Source organism: Polypterus senegalus, chromosome 10, assembly GCF_016835505.1.
Source record: "Polypterus senegalus isolate Bchr_013 chromosome 10, ASM1683550v1, whole genome shotgun sequence".
Classification (NCBI taxonomy): domain Eukaryota; kingdom Metazoa; phylum Chordata; class Cladistia; order Polypteriformes; family Polypteridae; genus Polypterus; species Polypterus senegalus.
The window spans coordinates 74,030,634-74,055,517 of record NC_053163.1 but is presented as its reverse complement, the minus strand read 5'-3'; the positions used below and the strand labels follow the sequence as shown (position 1 = coordinate 74,055,517).

Here is a 24,884-nt window from a genome sequence, read left to right as displayed (position 1 = left end):
TTATTACTATTTAATTTAATATTGTTTCTTTGTATCAGTATACTGCTGCTGGATTATGTGATTTCCCCTTGGGATTAATAAAGTATCTATCTATCTATCTATCTATCTATCTATCTATCTATCTATCTATCTAATACAATACCAACAAAAGACGAACAAAAGTAAATGTATAAATAGCATGTAATTTTTATATATATATATACATTTAATTTTATATATATATATATGTGTGTATGTATGTGTGTATATATATATATATATATATATATATATATATATATATATATATATATGTAAATATATATGTAAATGCAAATGTATAATAAATATACATGTATAAACACACAGAGTTTGTTACGTTGTAATATTTGCTCTTATGATGACTGTTCAGTACCCTCATGACTTATGGGTAGAAACTGTCCCTTCATCTACTAGTATGAGTGCCAATGGCTCTCTTTTGTTTGTCAGAAGGCAGGGGTGTGAAGTGCAGCTGCTTCTTTAATTATATTGTTTGACTTTCCAGGGCTGCAGGTGTTGTTGTATATGACCTAAAGAGAAGGCAGCTCAGTACTGGTAATGTTCTGTGTCACCTTCACCACCCTTTGCAGTGCTTTAAGATCTTGAGCCAAGCATGTGCCATAACAGGATGTGAGGCACCCAGTGAGGATGGACTCCACTGTGTATCTCTAGCCTGCACCACATCATTTCTTTTGGATTAGGATCTGAACTTTCACTCGGCCATTCCAAAACACAAAACCTATTTAGCTTCAACCATTTATTTATATTTTTCATATTCTGACTTGTGTGTTTAGGGTGGCTGTTTTGCTGCAAGACCCTGTTTCATTTAAGTTAATATGTGGGCTACTCTGACATATTCCCGTGGAATATGCTGGTATATTCCAGAATTTGTAGTCATTTTAATAATAGCAGGCAGTCTTGGTGCTGTGACAGCAAAACAAACCCAAACCATGATATTGCCACTGCTGTATTTCACTTTTGGAATGTTTTGGAATACAGTGTTGAGTTTTTACCAAAAGTAACATCACTCCTTTAATCCCAAAAAGTTCTGTTTCAATTCACACATCCACAGAACACTTTTCCAGTGGTCTTGTAGTAAATCTACAGTAGCTAACGTTAAATGGGCAGCAGTGTTCTTCATGAAGATTAGTAGCTTCCTTCTTCAGCTTCTCCCATGCACACTGTTCTTATTCAGTATTAGCCTGATGGTGAACTGTGGAATGTTGACATTGGCAAGTCTAAGAGAGACATGCAGTCCCTTAGACAGTTGCCTGGGTTTCTTTGTGATATCTGAGATTATTATACACCTTGCTCTTGGAGTGATTTTTGTTGGAAGACCACCTTTGGGGAGAGTAACAATGATGAGTAATGTTCTCTATTTGTGCGCTATCTGTCCGACAGGGGATTACAGAAGCACCAGAGTCTTTAGAATAGGGCTGTTCGATTTAACGATATATATCGGATGACAATATGAAAACGTCTATCGCTGCACATTTCGCTATCGTTTGTTTGTGGTGTTGCAAAATAAACTGTTTACGGCAATATTTTTTTCATTGTTTTGATGGCCACCACGTGGATGCAGACACACTAGCATGGCTGATGAAGACAAGGCAACACCAGGTAGCTCCACACAGAAGGACCTTGTTCCTAAACGAGGGGCTACCTCTAGTATGGAGATGGTTTGGATTTGAATAGTCTGATACGGACCAGAAAACGGTACTGTGCAAATTATGCTGCAAACCAATCGCTACCACAGACTCCAACACGACAAACCTCTTCTACCACCTCCGCAAAAAGCACGTGAGCGAGCATGCAGAAAGTTTACAACTGAGAGGCAGGCCACGTAGGATATTACAGTTGTAAAGGTACTATTTAAACGAGCATGTTAAAAGCTTGGAAGATTAATTGCTACCAAAACAATTTGCTTAAGGCATAATTTTCCCTGCAGCGTTTGCTGTCAGCGTTAATCTTGTTAAAATTACTGTAGCGCCTTCCAGACGAATGACGATCCGAGACGGTCACTTGGTTAGTTCCCTCTTTATTAAACACAAACAAAAAAAATGGTTGCTGTTGGCCACAACCACGCCAACAGACAGCAATCCAAAACAAACTCTCTTAGCTAGCTTACAAGATCGCCGCCCACTCCTCCTTTTCACAGCGCTTCCCCATCCCTCCGGACCCTCCTTTACCTTCCACTCTATTACAGTCCATCAGAAATAACAGGGACAACAGAATAAATAACTGAGAGGGATGTAAATCACAGAACACAAACTGCAGAACAGAACTCTACAATAAAGAACAGAACGCTACATTACGTTTACGCCACAACTGCATTAACAGGCATCTCGTTAACGAGTTATCAGGATCGCCCGTGCTTGGGGCTGGACGCATCAACACGCTAGCCCGTCCAGTCCCACACACGGGGTGATCAGCTGTAACTCATTAACGGAGATTTGCCACACTACGATGTGCAAATTAACATTTTACTAGAATGTAGCCTAAAAATATTATATTTAATATTATATATTTAATATATTTTTGTCATAAGCCTTATTGCTGCTACAGTTTGAAGTACAATGTTTACATTTGGTTTTGACAGTTAATGTTAGACTTGTATTTATTTTGTTTAAAGGGTTTATTGGCCTTATATAGTTTAGTTGTTAGTGCTTTGATCCTTTTATATTTAATATATGTTGTGAGAGTTATTGCTGCTACAGTTCACATTTTGTTTATGTCGGGCATTTTATATAGCAGTATTTTATATTGGGCCTTTAGTAATTTGTTTTTGAAAAGTGTTTTATATTTGATACATTAACATTTTATGTTTACATTCTAAGTCAAACATTTGCTCAAATGTTCTAAATAAAAGAACAGAAATAATTACAAGTTGAGTACTTCTCATTTTTGATTTTTTTAATTTAAATGAAAAAAAGGAGTGGTGATTATATAAACTATTCACTGAATACAAAGAAAATGTACTATATCGTGATATGAAATGAAATATCGGGATATAAGATTTTGGTCATATCGCACAGCCCTACTTTAGAAATGTGTTTTGAAACATATTCTGATGTCTTCTTTGATTAAAGTACATTATGCATTTACCATAAAAGTTTGTAAAGACTTAGGCTTTTGTTTTATAACTTGACCATCTAAACTTGTATTTGATTGTCATCCCACTGATTGACAGTGACAGCCTCTAATTATTCACTGAATAACTGAACTACTAATGCTAAGGTTTACATACTTTTTCTTACAAGGACATTTAATATTGAATCATAATGTGCTCTCATCTATTTGTACAAGTTAGACCACATTTTAGTTGAAGTTTATGAAGAAATTCAAAAAAAATTCTAAATTATTACAACCTTTCTGGAACCACTGTCTATACTGAAAACAAAATATTAAAGAAAATATCTTAAGATCTTATCACATTAAACCATTTTCCACTCAAAGATATCAAATACATAATCTTGCTGAGTCGGGGACAGTCATTACATGCTTTTCTGACTGGCAATTGTGTAGTCTGATATACCGAGCAACGCAGGTTTGATTTTTCCCTTAAGTCTCTGGGTTGGCTCTGTGTGCGTTAGAGCCGACAACCAGTGAGTAACTCAGCCAGATGTACAATGCATGTAATGCAGCAACAAGGAATAGAGAATGTGTTTTGGACCTCACAAACCGTAGAGAAGCTTGTCTGCCAGATGTCTTATGTTTTATGTGCCATGATACAAATGTGAACTGTACTTGTCACAGAGTTGTCTAATCTGACATACCCTGCAGTCTCTCCTCATGCAATATGACATGCTCAGGTGATGATGAGATCACCAACTGTACTTGTCAAGTTTGAATTCCCTCCAAACAGAAGTTGTGAAATGTGACAACAGCTTTACTTTTACCTACTTTGAATATCTTTTAAATAGTCAGAGGTTTGCAGAGTATTGCTTACGTACTGTATTTTTTTTTTGGATTACCTGAACAAATAGTATTGTGGAAATAAATCTTTTGTCTGACCAGGCTATTTCTCTGTTATTCCCAGTGAAACATGTGGCATCATCTTGGTGCTGCTTCCTTCCAGTCAGTCCACTGAAAAAGGCTTTTACTCTTGATCTTCTCTAAAAATGTGAAACTGGACATGTTGGAAAAATGTGAATCTGTTTTTTTAATTATGAACATTTTGCCTTTTTGAAAAGGGGGTCCTTATTATCTCTAAGGTGTATTAGGTACAGTTCTGTAGTAAATAGACACTATTTGTGTATATGTGTGCAGCGACGGTGTTTAATTTGTTTCTTTTTTTCCTCCTCTAGTACGCCTCAGCTGGTTGCCTGCTATCCTTGCATCACAGTGACAAGCCAGAACATGAAGAGATCTGTGAGTTTCGTCCCTACACATGCCCCTGCCCTGGAGCCTCCTGCAAGTGGCAGGGCTCACTGGAAGCTGTGATGCCCCATCTAATGCATGCTCATAAAAGCATCACCACATTGCAAGGTGAGGACATAGTGTTCCTGGCCACTGACATCAACTTGCCAGGAGCTGTTGACTGGGTGATGATGCAGTCCTGTTTCGGTCATCATTTCATGCTTGTGCTAGAAAAGCAGGAGAAGTATGAGGGACACCAGCAGTTCTTTGCAATAGTTCTGCTAATTGGCACACGCAAACAGGCGGAGAACTTTGCTTATCGTCTGGAGCTCAATGGCAATCGACGCCGCCTCACTTGGGAAGCTACACCACGGTCCATTCATGACGGAGTGGCCTCTGCAATTATGAACAGTGACTGCCTTGTGTTTGACACCTCAATTGCCCATCTCTTTGCGGACAGTGGCAACCTGGGTATTAATGTAACAATTTCTATGTGCTGAGTGGCATTTCTCAGTTAGCAGGTTGCTTGGAGTGGGGAACCTCCAGGCAATGGTGGAAATGGTGGCTGCCTGCTAGGCTCAGTGGGGCAAAAGCAGTACCTCTTTGTTTTTTGCAGAAGAGATTAAACAAACCTTACACTGGCCAGTTATTGCAAGCCACACACAAAGTTTCATAAATGTCCTTGGTTGCATGTCCCACATGCAAATAAGTAGGCATCTCTGTAACAAGAAGGTATACTTGTTGGATTGTTTCAAAACTGCCTCGCCCCAAGTTTTTTTTGCTACAGACTGCTGGCCATGTAAGCAGTGTTGCACTGTAATGCTTCTTATCATTGGCATGCACCCATTGGTGTAGGAGTGTGAGCACCACTTTGTCATTTAATGGTTAGAAACTCTTTGCCTTGTGCAGATGTGTAGGATACCTAGGCAGAAGAAGAACCTGGACATGAACATTGGTTAATTAAACCAAGACCAATAGAAAAGCAGGCCTTAACATTGCAAGCAGAGTCTTGGTAGGAGTCAGTAAAAAGAAACCGAGGTAAAGGCACAGGATTACCCCAAAGATAGGCAAATACAGTCCAGTTGGCAGAATAAGGTATAACGAGGGGAGGATTAAAACGGCACATCATCTATAAAGTGTTTTATTTTGACATTGATCATATGCGTTTTGTGGAAAAAAGCAGAACACAACCCGTTTGCCAAAGAGGGAGAAGTTTGTGTGTGATACATCTATACAGAATGCACATTAACACACCTTTATGTACAAAGTAGCCATCCATATTTCAAACCTTATCATCCAAATCAGGGTCGAGAAAATGTACAACTTCTAGAGGAGTAACATTGTCATCATTATTTTTTTGGTACAGGGAATTTAGAATGTAGTAATTATCTTGTGATGAATGTAAAAGGCTATGGGATTTGTCATAAGTAGTCAGCGTTGAATGAGGAATTTTTGACTCTTGTTAAAATCTTATTACAGCCTGCATGGATTTGGACTGAGAAGGTTGCTGAGAGCACAAATGGCAACAAATACTGAGAAAAAAAATGATTATATATATGTATTGCATGAACTATGCAAGCTTGTTAAGGTGGCTTTCTGATTGCTAGATTTGAATCGTTGGAGATTGTGGATGAGAAAGCACATTGCTGCTATAGGGGAAACGTGTCCACAACATTTCAAGAAGGGGGTTTTCACTTTTATCTTTTTAAATTCTGCTCAGAATATTTAAGAGAAAAATGTATAGGGTCTGGTGTACTTTGTTCCCCCCACTGTGACACGCCGTGCGTGATGGTAATTTTGACCCAATCATTGTTTGAACATCTTCACCAGGATGCTAGCATTAAAGCTGTCTTGGCTAGGTCTATGCTACCCTGACTTGCCACTTACCTCTGAGATTGTAAGTTTAGAGCAAGCTGGCATCCTGGTGGCATGTGCTTTCCTCCAAGTCCTTTTCTGTGCTTTGCATCCCTCAAAGCACTTTACCTCACATGTTGCTGCTGTTACTGCCACAAACTTTAAAATCAACCGCCTGGTTCCTCATTGTCCTCCGTGTGACTGAATCTTTCCAATTGGAGTTTCGTAGAACTGCTGAATTTAGTGATTTTTATACAGCTTTGTATTTTGCTTGATCAGCCCAACTGTATGTAATATGAGCTGCTGCAGAGGTTGGGATGCGAATTCCGCACTGTTAATGGCTTCCTTTGGCAAGCTTATTAATAGAACCACAAAAGATTTTATAGTCTTTTTATAGCATCTACAATTACTCCATTTAGTATTAATTACAAGCGGGGGACTTGTTTTATACCTGTCAGTTCCTTGCTTAGCCTTACTTACTTTGTAATTTTTGAGTTACATTTAAAAATGACCATCAGTGTTCTTGAACTGATGGCAGTTCCTTTCCTTTTCTTTTTTGGGCTAAAATGACCCTCCTCTCCAATGTAAAACATCAAATGTTGGTCTCCTGGCCTTGCTGATTTATCAGTCTTTGAGAAAACAAATGTCCGTCACAGAAGTCGCCACTCTCCCTGCTTTCTTCTTGCAAAGGAAACATTTTCTGGTGAAAGACTCCCTGCTCAAATGGTGAGCCGACAACTGAAATCACCGCATCTGTAGGTTTGTCTTGTATACAGAAGAAACAAAATCAAGCACCTGAAATATTTGCATCAAGTGTTTTTATATATTTTTTTTTATGGCAAATCTTGAGAATATGTGAATTGAAAAATGTTTATAATGTTTATTCTATAAATTTTTTTTTTGTTTTTTTATTAATAACAGCAAACTAACGGGTAGATTTAAAAGATTCCCCACCATCCCCCCTAAACAGCCAGTGCAATACTTAGAGCTTTCTGGAGCTGTTAATGTTGCAGTGTGGGTCTGACGAGCTTGAACCGAGATAACCTTGAAGAGCTTTGACAAAATATATTTTTGGTACTAAACACAAGCAAGTAGGTGGCGCTCTTGCACTTAATTTAATCTTTCGTCATTATTCACACGTCTGTTAATCTTTGCTCTGTCGCTCGATGACAAGGATGTTTTGCTTTGAGATACACCACTATGTATGTTATTGCCAAAACTTTTTATTTTTAATGATTTTATTTATTATTGTAATATACAATTATTTATAGCATGTTTTTGTATTGGGACAAAATAGATTATGCTTTCAGGAGTGTCCTTTTCTTTTTCAGAAAGCCATAATTGCGTTTTTATTTTTTTTTATATATAAAAAAAAAACAAATAAATATATATTTAGTATACAGGCTATGCTCTGTTTTGTGAAATGTTTAGTTAAACATTATTCTTTCTAAAAAGCACTGTCTATGGTAGATTCAAGTGTCCTCATTCCTTAGTTAACGAAGAGTGTTACTTCTTAATGTTTTTGGGGTGGTAGATGTTGATTTCTATTGTTAAATATACAGGTTAGTTTTAATTTTACAATGAAACAACTGAATCTGCACAGAATGACACCTGAAAACCCAGTAACAGAAATGATACTAGTCTTTCAGGATAATACCTGATTTTTGGATTTTATTTAAATACAAGTTTATTATGCCTCTTGCCACATTCCTAAACGCATGAGGGTGTTGGATCTTTTAGATTCTCATGCAACCAGCCTTCTAAAATTCAGCTTTTCCTTGTCTTTTTGTTGAGTGTCTTGATGGGAGTGTATTTTGCACAAATGATTTTGCACTTGAATTCATATCTTCAGTTCTTTCAAAATATATTTTCTTTAAGTTTTAATAAAGTTGTGGCAGTTGATTCAGCTCTACAAAAATCACAGACTTAAAGTAGTATGAAAGCTTTTGATTTATAGCAAAATCTGTGGAGGAAAAAAAAGTTTTCTTTTTTTCCTGAATATCATTCAACTGTGCATGTTTTAAACCAACACTAGATTTTTTTTTACAGATTTAGTTCATTTCAGTCAGTGGGTTTTCAAGTCATAAAGCAATTGCAATACAGTAGGATTTGTTATTTTCTGTATATGTGTGTGTTTAGAAATGTCTGAATAAATCACAATGTGATGTTGCCAGCACTTAAAATTCTTTTTTGTGTGTTAAAAAAACAAAAAAAAAAAAACGCCAATGGAACATTTTTACAAATCTTATTTCATTAGTAAGGATTTTGTAGTACAAAAATCATATTGTGGCATAAAGAGCCACCTGAAATCAAGACCTCTTGAGAAGTTAATTTCTTAATTCTAGCTGAATAGCATCTTGTGTTTACTATATCTCAGATTGATACATTTTCCAGTTAATAATAATACATTTCATTTATATTGTTATATCAATGGTTCTGTAATGTAACTCCTTGTTTTAACAAATATTTTTTTGTGTAACCTCAACTCAGTGGGGGTAACCTGAAAAAAAACCCAAATCATACCATCTTTAAAGATAAGACATTGAATACTAAGCACACGTCTTTCTTTACATTTAGAGTTGCACATTACAGTAAACATTTGGTTAGTATTTGCATTGCAAAATAACACGTCATGTCAACTTGAAGAAATATAAAGAGGGATATTTTTTAAGTTGGATGATAGTTAAAAAGATTTCAGTGGAATACATTTCACTCTTGGAGAGAAATTCTTCTATGCTAGCAGAGCATTTCCTTTAGCTACTGTATTTTGAGACCGGACTTCTCTAAACCACATAATTTCTTCCACTTTGTGTGAAGTTTGACAAAATTGTAAACATTGCCGTTCTTGGTGCATGAAATACACTCTGATATATCCACGTTATGCCTTACAGAATGGATGTATCTTTTTGTTTTTGCTTTACACATCCAGGGGTTAATTAGTATGAAGAGTTTTGTAAGTTTTTATTGGTAAATATTGTGTTTGTGTTTAATATTCTTTTTCACCTTAGGTAACACTACTGAAAAATAACAAGTTTGTGCTAGTAAAAGAAAATGGGTTTCTTATATACATCCTTATTTTTTAAGTCAACATGTAAATTATACACTCAGTCCATAAACTTCCAGAATCTATTGTGTGCAAGTAGCAAAGCTGTTTTGTTCCTTTACTGATTTACGTTGTATATATTCAGGACCATCAGGAGTTGTGGCTTTGGTGTTTCCTAGTTTAGATTCTTTTTTTCTGATGCTTTATCTACTGTATTGTTAAATCTCAAGTGTTGATCTTGCCTTTTATCTAGTATATGTTAATCCTCAACATCTCTTGTTTTTTTTTCCCAAAAACTTGATTTATTTCAACTGTGCATCATGGATTTATAGTAGATGTATTTACAGTTGTACATTGAGAAATGTTAAAAGTCAGAGTATCCAAAGGTGAACAGTAATGAGTTACTAAAGAGAACTGATGGGCCAAAATAATTAGTGCATTTTCACTTTGGTTGTAGGTGCCATTAAAACTAAATCTGGTTGGACAATGTAGATATTGGAGTTTGGGTTTACCAGAATAATGAACTTTAATACCAAATATACACTGCACTTTCACAGTACCTACCAACAAGGTTTGGAGTTACTGGTGGGAAGCGATTGCTGTGCTGGTTAACCTCTGGTGCTCTGTTTATTATTTACTAAAGATCATTAGATTGATGGAATTGTTCATTTTTCCTTTAAACTTTAGAAACGGACCCTTTATTTTTTTAGTTCAATGCACTAATTATTTTGGAGAGACCCTCATTTCATTTTGCATTTGTGTGTGTCTTTTCTGTATAGCATACATCTTTAAGTGTAAAAAATAAAACGGTAAAATTTTATTTTTATTTCTTGAAAACAGTCCTGGTGGAATACAATAAGCTGCATATATTGTGTCAAAATGTAAAATTCCTTCCCATGATTGATCTCCTATTTCTGCTTTCCTGTTTTTTTTTTTTTTTTAATCTTCTTCTAAATAAATGACTCGTTTATTTTTAAGGATATGTATTATTCAAAAATGATTGCCCTAGTATATATTCCTTAAAAAAAAAAAAAATCTAGGAACCCCCGTAACAGTAGTGCGCCTTCTGCATTAAAAGAAGAACTCGAGTTCCATGTGTACGAATGGAAGTTCAGGAGAAGGGAGAAATTTAAAATACTGTGGATTCCTGTTGAGCAGGTGGTTGTTTGTACTGTACAATATATTGAATCTGTTGTCTTTATTTCACAAATAGTTTTATTCTATTTTTTCTATTTTTCTTGCTTTAAAATAGTGAAATACATTGAATTCTGTCACCCTTCTTTTAACATAATTATGTGTTACCAGTAAGCAATGAACCAGTTTCTTGCTTTGTTCCATTCAAAGTCATTAAACATTATTTACATGAAGGGAAAACGTATTGATGGTGGTGTGGTTTATTAAGGTTTCTAGTCCGCACAGATGGGAAAGAAAGCCAGAGTGTTCTGTAGATTTTATAGAACCATTTGGTAAAATTGCATTTCTGCCACAGTCACAAGTGACAAAAATTCTGATCCAACAGGAAAATCCCAACATTTCTGCAGTTTAACATATAAATATTGGTCACATCTTAATAATGCGGTGACTGGTGCAAGTTTAATTTGTCTGTGTCATCTCCTCATAGGTAATACAACATATTAACTTGTTCTGCAGTCAGATCTGCTTGTTCAATGTACAATCAGCCCACAGACGTACTGAAGTATGTATACTTGCCAAGAACATTTACGAATATTGCAAATTTTAGTTATAAAATTTGCCAATGATTATAACTCATTTTTATCTTGTCTGAGTTAATATTAATATGAAATAAAGTCCATTTAAAGTATCTGCATAAGCATGAATTTTATGCTGTTTTTACCTGCTCATATGTTATTCAATCACCTAGTTTAAATACGGTTGAATGGAACACAACCAAAATGTTCAAGAACTACTTATATAAAAGATCACTTTATTCAGGTAAATCACAGGTCACTCTTGCAATGCACATAAAAACAAAATTCTACACCTGCATCACAATTCATTAAAAACAAAATCCTTGGATTAGCAAGCAGTGATGGCAAGTGTCTGGTACTGTTAAAAGCGTTGCACAGTGTGTGCTACCAATTAAGGGAACGCTTAGCTTATGTGTATGCTAGAAGCAAAAATGTATGCATCTCATTTTTGTCCCTTATTTGACAGCAGTACAGAAGTGTACACAATATAAACACCACCGCTTCAAAAATTAGATCAGCCAGTCCACCAAGAGCTGTTTTGACAATAAGTTTTACTTTTTGAAACCACCTGCTAATATGGTTAAGTGGTAGCAAAACAGATGATTGGAGAGGAAAAGGATATTTGTAACAAAAGAGGTGAAGCTGAAACCTTGTGTGCCTCAGAAAACGTGACCATATTTAATATAAAAAGGAAATCTAAATGAAAAGATTGACTAATTCAGTCTCATCAGTTTCTTGATGACTTGTCTCTCTCTTTTTTCTGACTATCTGAATTCCAGTGCCTTCCTTCTCGTCTTTCTCTAACATCTAACTGCCTGTCATGCTTCCTCCAATCGCCACTCTCATTTGGACTTCTTCCCCTTTCTTTTCCTTTCGGTCTGCTATCCCAGGTCCTTGCTTCTCGTCCACCTTCATCATAACAGCTCCTGTTACTGCTACTACTCTTGTTGCTTCCCCCGTGTTGCTGTCTGTGTTTGTCTAATTCTCTTTGCTGGACACCATCTCTTTCCTTGTAATTATGTGCTGCTCTGTCTTCTCGCCAAGGTTTTGTGTCTTCATATGATCTATGTGAGTTACTGTCTTTGTTTGAATTTGATTTCACAAATGAAGAGTCTCTGTCTTTTATCAGCAAAACTGGGCTTTTTCGGCTTTCAGAGTCACTCTGCTTTTCTTTAACCTTTTTTTTCTTTTTTTCTTTCTTCTTCTTTTTTTCCTTTTTTTCTGAAAAAGTAACCAATAGGCATTACATATTGAACACAGTAAGACTTGACAAATGAGGGTAATATGACTGACGAGTAGTTGTAATGCTTCTGGATATCTGGAATTGTGAACATTGGCTTGAAACAAGAGAAGAAAGTACAGTCACTTACGAAAAGTTTTAAACATCCCAGTGGACATAACACTAAAGGAGATATTCGAACATTAAATTCTGACTGGATGTTTCTGCACCCTTTAGAAAGTTACATTGACCTTTCAAGAGTCCAACAACAAATCCATCATGCACTAAAAATACACTGAAAAATCTCACCTTTCTTTTGCTTTTTTACTGAAACTTCATATTCTTCCTCAGATTCAGAGGACGAAACAGGTGGCGTTTTGGGTGCACAACCCTCCTCCCTAATTTGTTTCGTTACTTCATCTATGTCTTCAGAGTCTTTTGGAGGCCGGTAATTGGCAACATGATCCACTCTGATAGTCCTTCCTTTAATCTAGGGCCACAAAATAAATAATTAGAAAATAACAGCAAAGAGTAGTGTCAAAATGAATACTGAAACAGTAATTGTGTAAAAAATAAATACATAACATGTCATATAATCATACAGTAGCTAAATAAAATGTACATCGAATTGAATTTTTTGTATTTTGTTGTTGTTAAAGCCTTAATTACTGAAATTGGTCATGGTTCATACCAGTTATGCATGTATTCATTTATGTGTACCCAATTATTACCTTACAAATCACATGCCAGGTTAACTGTCCATCTATGGCAGTATTAGCGTGTTTTTTAAAGCCTTTGCGATAAACGTTCTGGCATATTCTCTCTATTGTGTCGTGTGCCCAAGAACTTTTTAAAAACTTAGCCACAAAATGGATGCAAACATACACTACAATACATGCTTGCCATATTGTTCGTTCTCAGTAACGCAAACTATATTGCAATAGGAAGACCATATCATGGCGTATTTATTAGAGAACATGAAATTTCCAAATAAAGGATGATTAAAACACATTTTCAGTATGTGGTAGTTCATTAGTGTTATCTTGCACTTGGTATATCAATCGGTGAATATTCACACTTGCTGCCACCCTCATTACAGCTATGTTCTGACTCTTTACTTACTTTTTTGTGCGGAAGGGGGATTTCAACATGATTGTAAGATGACATGCCAAACTCTAGATGGTTTAATGCAAGCCTTGTATTGATCGGTTTTGAGGACAATCTAAACAATTAAAGAGGCATCAGGTATGTGGCATAACAAAGGGTGAAAAATCGAGTGTGCGTCTCCAAGCAGGTGTTTTTTTTTTTTTTTTTTGTAAATATGAACAAGTAACCAGTGGCAATTCTCAAACAGCTAGATGTTATGACCAAGTATGTTTAAAATGTCTATATGACTTACAAGCCCTGGATAGTACGAGGAAAGCTATTACACATATTTTCCCTCTTTTTCAAACTCAGTCCTGGGGACCCTATTTGGCTGCAGTTTTTTGTTCTAATAAAATTCAGATTTTCAATGGACTCCTGGCCTAATTCAACACGCTGTTATTTCCCTAGAAATTACAAATCTAAGTTTGGATTTTTTTTTTATTACAATGAACTAAGTACTGTATTTATGTATGTTACACTGTAATGATTTAGCGTGTTTTTTTATTTTAATATTTTTATCATTATGAATTTTATTCCAGGTGTTAATAATGACATTGCAGACTCTGAAGTAGCTGCAGCCTTTTAACATTCAATGCCATTTACCTGGATGTCTGTTATTCTTGATGTTAATTGTGATTATTAGAATACAATGAAGGGAGCAAACTACATAGAAAAAGTCAAATCCATGGAAAAATGGCAAAACAGAATATAATATTTAAAGCTATATCAAAAAATACACATATATTTTTAAATGTGTAAAAAAAAAAAAAAAGGCACAGATGAGCCTTTCTGAATGTGCAAATTTAAAAAATAACAGAAAAGTGGAAAAAAACAGCTCATTAAAGGAGGAGATCAGTTAGAAGTAAAATGACTTTAGATCCCTAGGGCTAGAGATTCCTTTTGCAGAAAATGATGTGGGTTGCCAAAACTATGTGCATTTGACGCAAACCCAACAAAGCATATTTTGAATAGTAGTAGTATTCACATTGCATATACTAGAACACCTTGGTGAAATATTGCCATAATAATGTCAGCTGCATTTAAATGTAATTTGGCAAAGTTCATATAAATGAAACTATACAAAACGCACAACATGATAAATGTAGTTGCTACAAACAGCCAAGTTAACACAAACACCTTTAAGACATAAGCATCATATTAAGGTCAAGATGTTAAGTTTATGTTATCTTACAGCTTGTGGGAAAGTACAGGCTATCCCACTCGGGAGTACAACTTTAAAAATGCAAATTACTCGCGAACGCGTGAACGTAAAGGCGAGCTGTAAGAACTGAACATACCTGTATTTGATGGAAAACAAGTCCACATTACAAAGGGTGCTGAAAATGTCCTCTCCCCAACGTCCGCGCACAAGGAATCGCGACACTCTATACTTGAGAATGTCCTCTGCAACATGTCACTGTCGATGGCAGCAATTTCACGCTCGATGTTTGCTTTCAGTTGTCCGATGGTCCTGAGTTTGCTTGCATAAATCTTGTCCTTTAAATATCCCCATAGAAAAAAATCTGGGGGAGTTAAATCAGGCGATCGAGGTGGCCACAAACCATTCAAGATCACCCTGTCTCCAAAAAACGATCGGATCTCTTCCATACTGGCATGAGAGGTATGGCACGTTGCCCCGTTCTGTTGGAAGTAACCTTCTTGAAGTTCGTAGTCGTTCAGTTGTTTCACAAATTCGTCAAATATGGACAAGTATTGCATGCTTGCTTTCGCCACTCTGCAGGGTTGGTGTCTGGGGCTAGACGGCCGCTGCCTGCTATAGTGCCAGCCTCTTTATGACATAGAATCAATTCTTCGTTAAATAAGGAATATTTTGAACCTTGTTGCATGATGATACATGCACGCGTTGCAGAGCAATTCGCATTTTTAAAGTTGTACTCCCGAGTGGGACACCCTGTACTTATGTGAAATGTGTTAGTCCTAGTCTTCATTTTATCAAACTTTTTAAAAGATTTTAATGGCGTTATGTTTCAGTCAGCAAAAAAAAGTGAAGCAACACTAGGGTGGCAGAAGCCAATAAAATCAGAAGCAGTGTCCCCCATTTTGCCCCAGTATTAAAATAATCCACATTATAAAATGCAGTGATTGATGTACAACAAATGATGAGGTTAATAAAACATAAACAGGCAGTGAAGCTGAAAGAGATATTATTTTTAGTAAGATAATGTGCTCCTAGAATGTAAATTATCAATAGGGAATGATTATCTTATAAGGATAAAGGAGAATGGGCAAAGTACCAAAATATTCTTGACCGGAAAGACCCTACCAATTGCATAAAAAGCTGAAAGTACAAGTTATGTTTTCACCATGACAGTGCTACAAAAATACGAGTGTCCCAGCGAGAACCTCAACCTACATCTAATTGCAGGAGTGTGTTGTGCCTTGAACATAATTTATCAGCTCCCTAATAATCAAAGTGTGAACAGTAGTAAAGATGAGTAGCTATCAGATAACGTGGATGGGGAAGCTGCAGATATGGAAGTCTTATCCAACACAATCCTTCTGTCTCAAGAAAACTTTCAGTCCCAATTTTTAATTCTGAAAAAGCAGATTGGTAGTTTTGGTGCATTCTGACCACAATTCTTTTAAAAACATGGGAATTTAGTTGGATTGTAATACAAAGATAGTAGTAGTATTGTTTTATGTACAGTACATATTACAGTTGAGTTATTTCTTGCATTGCTGAACCAACAAACAAAAGACATTGCCACTCTGCAGCATCATGACAAAAACAAGAAAGTATTCATGGCTCATAGAAAGTTACTTGGAGAAAAGTGCAAACAGAACATAGACAGGAAATAAACCAGGAGTACAATGCAGCCTTCTGGAACTGCAGAGAAGTGAAGTAAGTTATTCTGGAGTTTCTTTTTATTTCTGTAAATTTATACAACATCCTTAGCCTCTCTAAGTTCTTTCTAAGAAACTACCAAAGTAAAAAAAACAAGGTGCAGTTTACTTTGTCATGTCTTGCATTACACTTTTTTATTTATTTATTGTTTAATTAAAGATACAGCTTACTGTATTATGAAATGTTTATTCACTGATATCATGCATGTTACTGCTTTCAATATCGATGCATCTCAAGATGTACATGAGATTATTTTAAGAGAGTTATTTTAGTGAATCAACATACTGCAACAAAATTTGAAGACCTAATATAACACGCAATTATAAAATCAATTGTTGTGATCTTATTTTAGTATTTCATGGTTACCTTAATGCCATTGAAATTGTCCACTGCCAAAATAGTACTCCTCTGATCTTCATAACAGATAAAGCAGAAACCTTTTGATTTTCCAGTGTTTTTATCTCGAACTAAATTTATATTCACAATTTCACCATACCTGGCATAAAAACAGCAACAAATAATTTAAGACAGAAGATTTAAAAAGAAGTTGGATGGTTTAGTAACATAAATGATCTTACGTAAGGAAGCACTAACATAGAGTCTATTCATTAAACAGTTTTTTTTATTATAAAAAGCATTGCCAAGGGAAGCCAAAAAACTACAAAAAAAAAAAACCTTTTGTTTTTGGTGATGCCACTAGATGTCAGTACAAATAACAGTTTTAAACTTGCATGGCAAATGCATATACTGCAGGTAGTTAATTCAGCACTATGTATGTAATGGAAGGCACATATTCATATAACTTAAGTGTGAAAGTCCTTTCAATGCAAATAATGACACTGTTAAAATCAAAAGCATCAAACTCTTCAGTAACCACCAAAAATATGAATAAATAGCTATATGTAAATAATCATTGGCTTACTTCAGCACTCCTTGGCAAATATCATCCAGTTTTTATGAATTTGACTTCAGCTTTATGTTACTTGCATGGGCTAATTAAACAAAGAGCTTCTTATAACATCAAATCATGGTTTCAAGCTCGTGCGGGAGAAGTGACACTGTATTTGCATCAGCATCAGTTAGATGCTAGCTATACGTGCAAAAGTTTCACTTTGGCTCTCAAAATCAAAATGTGTAATGCCAAAAATTTCACTTATTTTGCACCTTTCCTATTCACTGTAAACGTGTTTTTTGAAACTATTAAGAGTATTAGTATTGCCTTTTCTCTTTGTTTTGTTCAACGGTTAGAGTTTCCTGCTGCACTGATGCTTTTAAATTCTTTGGCATTAAGATGAATTACTGCTTTCCAAGGAGATGAAATATGCATATGAAATTTGAGCACCTGATATGCAATTTGGTACTATCAAAAATGTTTGTGGAAATTAACTTTTGATTCATTTAAACTCAAGTGTAAATATTCAATTTGTAAATGTGGTACAGCGTCTTTAAAGTAGGACATATTTGGACAATATAAAATCTTTCAAAGAGAGACCCAAAACATTTTAAGAGCCAAGTGTTTACATTCATTCTTATCTTAAATCTCAGAAAACTACTGTATGAATACCTTAGTACTTGCCTGTTAAGGTAAAACGAATCCAATAACATTTCCTGAATAAAACATCTGCTATATAAATGGGGTTTATATATCATTTACACCTATGAAACTAGAGGATTACTATTGACAATGCTTTTATGACAGGATTTTTTATTTTCATTTTTTTCTTTTTATACAGAACTGATATTAAATCACGTGATTTCAAACAAGCAAGAACTACTCAACAGCATGAGAGGAAAAACAAATCCTAATTTGAAAATTGTCAAGATAAAGCCCAGCCCTGAACCCAACAGGAATGCTGTGGCAGGATCTGAAATGTGATAGAAACCCACATACTTGCAAAGCTACAGTTTCTATGGCTTAAATTTTAAAAACCAAAAATTAATTTACAAGCATTATGAAGAAATACTTACTGTGAGAAAACGCACAAAATGTCTCCTTCTGTCAAATCATATGCTAAACCACCTATTATAATAATAAAAAAAAAGTCACACGCAGTTAAAAGCAGGGTATAAACCAACATAGGAACGTGCACTTTTACACATTAGGATGACTCAACATACATATTTTAGCATCTCAGCCTTTTTCTGTTGACTCTCATGTTTATTGCATTTCTTGTCCAATCTACAAATGTGCCAAGATGTTTGTTTTTGGGTTGATATTCCTACTACTACTTGACTGCTGCAACACTGTATTCATAAGACATTGCAGGCAGTACGGCTTACAAAAATGAAGTATTTGAAAAAGATTCAGTATGGTGTGTCTAACAAAACAAGATGGTTCCCATGGAGTGCTTTACAGCCACTGCATAGAGAGGTTTGAAGTAAACGTGTTGTAGTGATGGTAAGGATTTATTTTTATTTCAAATACTGTATATTTTGTATACTGCCACTGTGGCACATGTAGGTCATACCAGCTTGATGCAACTACTTGCCTTTTGGGGGTTTCTATTGAACTCCAGCTGCCAGTAACACTAAAATGAATGAATCAGGGATTTTGCCAGGTCATCTACTCAGATGCGGGGAAAATGTAAGCGGTACAGTAGCTTTTTGTACAGTATAATCGTTACTAACTTAGCTTCATAGGGAGTCCTGCTTAACTGTGTAATTTACTATACTGCTTGTATCGTAAATTACTCAGATGTTTTAACAGGCATATGTAATATAAAATTGTATCTTGAAATGTAAAAGTAGAATTGGCAAGCAAAACAAAATTCTATTACTAAAGTGGTAAGTCACTATTTAGTGGTTTCAGTGAATGGATAGATGCATCAATGATTTAAGTCTTAGTAAAAGATTCATAAGCATTATATAATTCAACTTGGTCAATGAAGAAAAGTTCATTACTCTGCAAACTCGAAGTTACCTGCAACAACTATACAATGCAACACCATTTTTTATTTAAAAAATACAGAAGCAAAAGTATACCAGTGAAATAATGGTAATGAAACTCCAATAAAAATGCTTTCACACATTTATACTGACTGCTATTCTATCAAAGATTTACAGCTATGGCAAGCTGAGTCTTCCAGTTATTACTCTGTGACATTAATTGTTTTAATTAGTAATCAATACCGCCATTCTGATTTCATATCTATTATAATAAATGCGTCTATCTATATTTAAAAATCAACTTACCTATAAATATCCAAGCACTGTCTTTATATTCTGAATGCCAAGAAACTTTCTCACTTATGCCAAGTTCTGCTTCCTTCTGGTTAAGTTCATTAATCAGTTTCACCTTTGTAAGAGGGCTAAAGTGAAAACATCCAGTGTGTTAATGAAACACTCCATTACAATGATGTTTGTGCATATACAGGTTAAGAAAAGGATAAGAAACCTGCAGTGCAAAAGTAGAGAATTACATCAGTAAAAATGCAAAATGGCAAACTAAACAGAAATTAGAGGCAGTGTGGTGTAGCAGTTAAAGCAACTGAACATTACACCACAAAGTCAAAGAGGGCCAAGTCTGAACTACTCATCTTGAGAAAGTCGCTCAAACTTGCCTGTAAAACAAAAAGGGTCTTCAAAACAAGTGTTCCCCAACCTCATTTTCTAAACTGCCAACTATATAATAGTAACGAAGATTACCAGCCACTTGCAATCACCATCAGCAAAAAGTAATCACGCGGCACACATTCGATGAATGGCTAACTGTTAACAGAATTGCCTGCTCTGCATGTATAGGCTACATCTGGTGTCAGCATGAGGCTCTTGTATCAGATAGCTATACCTGACAGCTCACAGCCACTGGGGGCTACTAAGACTCGGCCAACAACACTGTGATGCAGTGGCACAATTGGCCCGGAAACACCTGACATGCACAATATGTGGTGTTCTTACTGGCACTGCTCGTTAGAATATTATTTGGGCCAATTTCAAAAGAGCATTCTGACTTTAAAACAAGTGTGACGGTATTTGAAGAAAAGAAGATGGGCTCACCTATACTAAAGGAATTTGAAATTACACAGTTTGAGGACAAAAATGTGATTTTATATTAATTTGTTTTTCAGTGCAAGTGGGCGTTCAACACAGTGCTATGCAGAAGCCCAGTTCTGTTTTTCCAAGTGGTGCAAATTAAGGATGGTAGGCCTTAGTCTGTCAGACCGGGGAACTGGACACCCCAGACTGTAATCAGTGGCACAGGAGCTCCACAGGGCAGGGGACTCTTCTTCCCCCTTTCCTCATCACCCTGTACACAGTGGACCTCGGCTACAACTCAGGGACATGCCACATGCAGACGTTCTCTGATGACACTGCCATTGTGAGGTGTGTCAGGGCTGGACAGGAGTCTAGTGGATGACTTTGTGGGATGGTGTCTGTCAAACCAACTGCTGTTGAACACTTCCAAAACCACGGAGACGTTTGTGAACTACAGTAGGTCTAGACCACCACTGAGACTTGTGTGACAAGACCTATAAATACCTTGGAGGACATGCTGGACTGGTCAGAGAACACAAAGGTTCTGTACAGGAAGGAGCAAAGCCTGCTCTACAATCTGAGGAGACTGGGCTCCTTTAAAACAGAACAACTGCAGAAGTTTCTTACTATCGGTAAATGGTTGCAAATACTCTCTTTTATGTTGTGTTGTGATGGGGAGTAGCTTGAAGAACAGAGATGCTGATTGAATTGACAAGCAGGATCTAAAGTTGGCATGGAAAAGGATTCTGTGGTGACAGTGGCATAGAGGAAGACACTATGGAAACTGCTACCTATTATGGACAATAAACATCACCCACTACACACCACCAAAATCAAGCAGAGGACTTTTAGTGGTAGGCTGCTATCATTGAACTACAATATGGACAGATACAATAGATTTTTTTGTCCAAACCAACAAGACTCTTAATTCTTTCCAACAGCGGTGTGGGTGGTTGAGTTCTGGGCCTGATGCTCCTTCTCTGCTCATAAGCTTTATTCGCAGTATAAACTATGCATTATGTCTGATGGCTCACTTCTTGGTCACTACTGTGTAACCTTTTTTCATGTGTCACTTTAAACATGTTACCCTATCAGCATAAGCCATGTCACTTTAATATTATGTGCCACCTGGTAGCAATGTTATTTGTGCAGTTCCCACGGCAGTGTCATTATTGTATGCACCATCAACATTACGTTTATTGGACTGGAAGATTCCAACCCCAGTGTACAGCTTCAGTATGATTGCATTTGTCAGCCTGTACTTATTTAATGTTATTTGGATAGTGTGTATTTAAATTTCCCTCGGGATCCATAAAGTATCTATCTGTCTGTCTATCAACCTACACAACTACATGAGCGAAGGAAGCGGAGACAATAGTTCACAGTGAGACTCAGCAATAGGAAGGTAAACATACATGAAACAAAAATGCATCAAGAGGACAGACACCCAAAGCAAATGATTAAGGCATTGGGAGAAAATCAAGTATAGAGACAACAGCAAAAATGTAATCTTTTTCAATACTGAAGAATTTAAGAAGATCAAACAAAAACAATAAGCTCAGGTTTACCTATTTAGGGAGAGCTCTGCAATAGTAAGCAGAGAAAAATAATTTTTAAAAGCCTTGGTGATTAGTTATCCTGGCAATATAGAATGGTGTAATGTGTGAACAGTAAGGTAATAAATAGTAAAGGAGGTCAGTGAAACTAAAACTGCAAAAGAAACAATGTGTATGTCCAAAGAGGGGGCAATGAAAAAGTCAAAAGTAAAACAAGCTGAGCGAAGACCCCGGAATGACGGGTTTTCACAATACTGTACAACCTGACTTCTGGGCTACGCAATATGGACGATGTGCCCAAGACAAGACCAGACGCAGAACGACAATCTACTGTAATTCACATTTATTTTTCCCAACACTCACTGCCAAAATAAAGAAACCTCCTAATCTGAGCAGCACTGACACACCCCAACTGCTAAACTGAGCAGGCACGGCCCTGTTATCTGCATGACAGTCGAAGAATCCAGACCATAATAGACTTGTAAGTAAAGCTATAGCTTGCGGATTTGGCCACCAAATTAATGTCCGAGTAAAACATATATGCCATGTAGCCAAACACATGATCCACTGCAGCTTAATACTAGTAATAGTTTACCAAGCGCTATTGTCCCCAATCAGTTCGTACACTGAAAACGACTTTATTTTACCTTCCAAATGATGATTCGTCCGTGGGCTGCCACAAAGCAGGTGGGCAATGATAAAATAGCAAAGCCTACCGCATTTAATTGTGTTTCCTAAACACGCGTCTCCAAATTGAATACTTTCATAATAAAGCCCTGAGCGACTCTTATTACGGCTATTTATTTTATCTAATTAATAATTCTTTTGGAAAATGGCATAACTAACTTACTAATTTTTAATCATTTACAACGAATGTTATACTACGACCCGCTGCAGTATTTACTGACGCAACTATTTTTAAGCTACACCTAATTTCGAATTTAAATATATTTTTATTGAAATACATTTTTAGTCAAATTATATTAAATGTAATGCTAACAATCGACACACTTCTAATGAAATGCGTAAAGAACCAATTGATTTCCCTTTTTTCATATTTGTATATGTACATTGAGAATAATATACGAAAACTTACTTCATTTCCAGTAATGTTGATATTCCAGATGCACATTAAACAGCGCGAAACTCTCGGCTCAAAATCACCACTGGAACGTAACTGCTTTCCTTGATCTTCCGGGTTCAAAGATTAAACCCGGAAATGCGTCATTTTGTAAAAGGTCATTTAACGACGTCTGGTGGGTGTTGTAGTTCTACGAGTTCCGCGCATTTCTATTTGTGTCGGGGGAGGTAATGGGTGGAGTGAAGCCTCCCGAAGAACCGAAATCAGGTCGAAGCTTCGAAGCATCTGAAACTCACCTCTTTAGTGACATCTCCTGGCCATTTGCATTAACGTTACACAACCTCAAAATCAACTTCAGTGACGTCTGTTAAACTTTTAATTCATTACTGTTGCGCCTCAACGGATTGGCAACTAAGAGAATTGTTCGTCATCGGCTTGATGTCTAAAAAATATAACTAACTGCAATAGGCGGCATGTACTATACAACAAACAAGAGTTTAAATAACACAAAATAACACGCCTCGCTCATGGAACCCCGGCTCTTTTAATAAATATTCCACTTTTACATTGTGTCATTATTATTGCTCCTGTGATTAATTAGAAAGATATCATGTTTACTTGTTTCTGTTATTACACATTTCAATTCCTCAGTGTTACGTATTATTTTTCACTACTCCCGAGTCCCTTGTCTTATATGCTGTACATGTAAACATTTTAAAAGGAGCATTTATTGAACTGACTGTAGTAGACTTGTCATCTTCTGAAAATTATTGAATTTATATGATATTGACAATTAATCATAAGGGGACTGTGATTTTGTATGGACTTTGCTGTATTTCATTTTTGTTGTTGTTGTTTGTGACATCGTCTCAGTAGAGTATGCGTGACGTTAGCAATGAATTCTGTCATAAATGACAGCTCACAGGCTTTTCTGATATTTCCATAAGGCCAGTGTTTCTCCGCTTGTTCATTAATATACTTTGACAGTGTTTTATTTAAATTTTTTCTGAATTATTTTAAACATATTACCCATACTGCCTCACAGTAGGGAGATCATAGGTTAGCGTCCGGGTACTTTGAGTAGTGAGAAAAGGGCTATATAAATGTAATGAATTATTATTATATTCATTGCCTGTGTAGATACAGTGAGAATAAACAAAAAAGTCTCATATAGTTCCCAATGTAATGCGCGCCAGTGTGTCTGATAGACGGGGTGGTGGCAGACAAGCTCAAGTACCTCACCCTGATGCCCAGGCTCTTCTCATAATTATTCCCTTCTTGTACTTTTTCTCATTATTGCCTTATTACTATTATTATTATCTTTACATGATACCATTTCAACTGCTTTTGCTGTTTTGGACTGTATAAGGACATTGTTGTGAGTGTTTATTGTTGTTGTTCGTTGTTATGTTACAATTGTATGGCTGTAGGGGAAAGGGGAGGTTTGTCTGATTGTTGTTGTTTTGTATAGGGTTTTCATTTTAATATATTATTTTTTTATTCATTGGTAGGTTTTGTCTCTCTGCTTGAGAGAGTGTGTGCGGGTCGGGCCAAGGCTGGGTGCATCCCTGGAATCCCCACCAAAAAATAAATAAATCCCCATCTCTTTGACGGTGTGAATCTTACCGACACCAAACCACTACAACGTCCTACCAGTTATACAGATTGGTGGAGCAAGAGGCCTGATTTTATAGAATTGTCACCCAAAGGTATGCCATAAATGCGAACAAGAAGGGCATGTAGCCTTAAAATGCACTACTGAAAAATGTAGTAATTGTGGAGACATGGGGCACACATTGAGGAAATGTCTCCAGAATATAAAATGTCACCTGTGTAGCGAGGAAGATCATGGGTACAAAACATGCCCTGTCCTATGCAAATAAGAGCAAGCATAGCATAGTCAAGCCAGGGAATATTCAGTTAAACAACAATGAGGAGTCCAAGAAAGAAGAGGAGGGAGATAGAGAGGAGGAAGAAGTCAGCCCAAACCTATTCCAAACACCAGTGGGAGAAGGCATCAAAGACAGGAAGAAAATGGAGATGGCAAAGCTAGCAGTA

General features: G+C 36.3%; 2 protein-coding genes across 2 annotated transcripts in view; one reads left to right on the top strand and one right to left on the bottom strand.

Moving 5' to 3' along the window:
* The window catches only part of siah2l (seven in absentia homolog 2 (Drosophila)-like), a 98,310-nt gene extending 88,001 nt beyond the window's left edge, over positions 1-10,309 (top strand). Inside the window, exon 2 of the mRNA XM_039765976.1 lies at positions 4,326-10,309. Within this exon, the coding sequence (XP_039621910.1) occupies positions 4,326-4,877 (552 nt within the window). The 3' untranslated portion in view covers positions 4,878-10,309. The remainder of the gene's footprint in view (positions 1-4,325) is intronic.
* An 890-nt stretch (positions 10,310-11,199) lies between these two features.
* On the bottom strand, positions 11,200-22,960 carry rbmx2 (RNA binding motif protein X-linked 2). The gene is made up of 6 exons (XM_039765975.1): positions 22,842-22,960; positions 19,407-19,522; positions 18,183-18,234; positions 16,581-16,710; positions 12,512-12,692; positions 11,200-12,204 (listed from the first exon to the last, which is right to left on the bottom strand). The coding sequence occupies exons 1-6, from the start codon at positions 22,844-22,846 to the stop codon at positions 11,711-11,713; spliced, it is 978 nt and encodes a 325-aa protein (XP_039621909.1). The 5' UTR covers positions 22,847-22,960; the 3' UTR covers positions 11,200-11,710.
* Between the last annotated feature and the right edge of the window lie 1,924 nt (positions 22,961-24,884).

Bases quoted from the DNA above. Each gene is read 5' to 3' on its own strand.
- rbmx2 (XM_039765975.1), bottom strand. The intron at 12,693-16,580 runs GTAACCATGAAA...TTGTGGCCCTAG, and splicing joins ACAATTTCAATGGCATTAAG to ATTAAAGGAAGGACTATCAG. The intron at 12,205-12,511 runs GTGAGATTTTTC...TTACTTTTTCAG, and splicing joins AGTAAAAAAGCAAAAGAAAG to AAAAAAAGGAAAAAAAGAAG.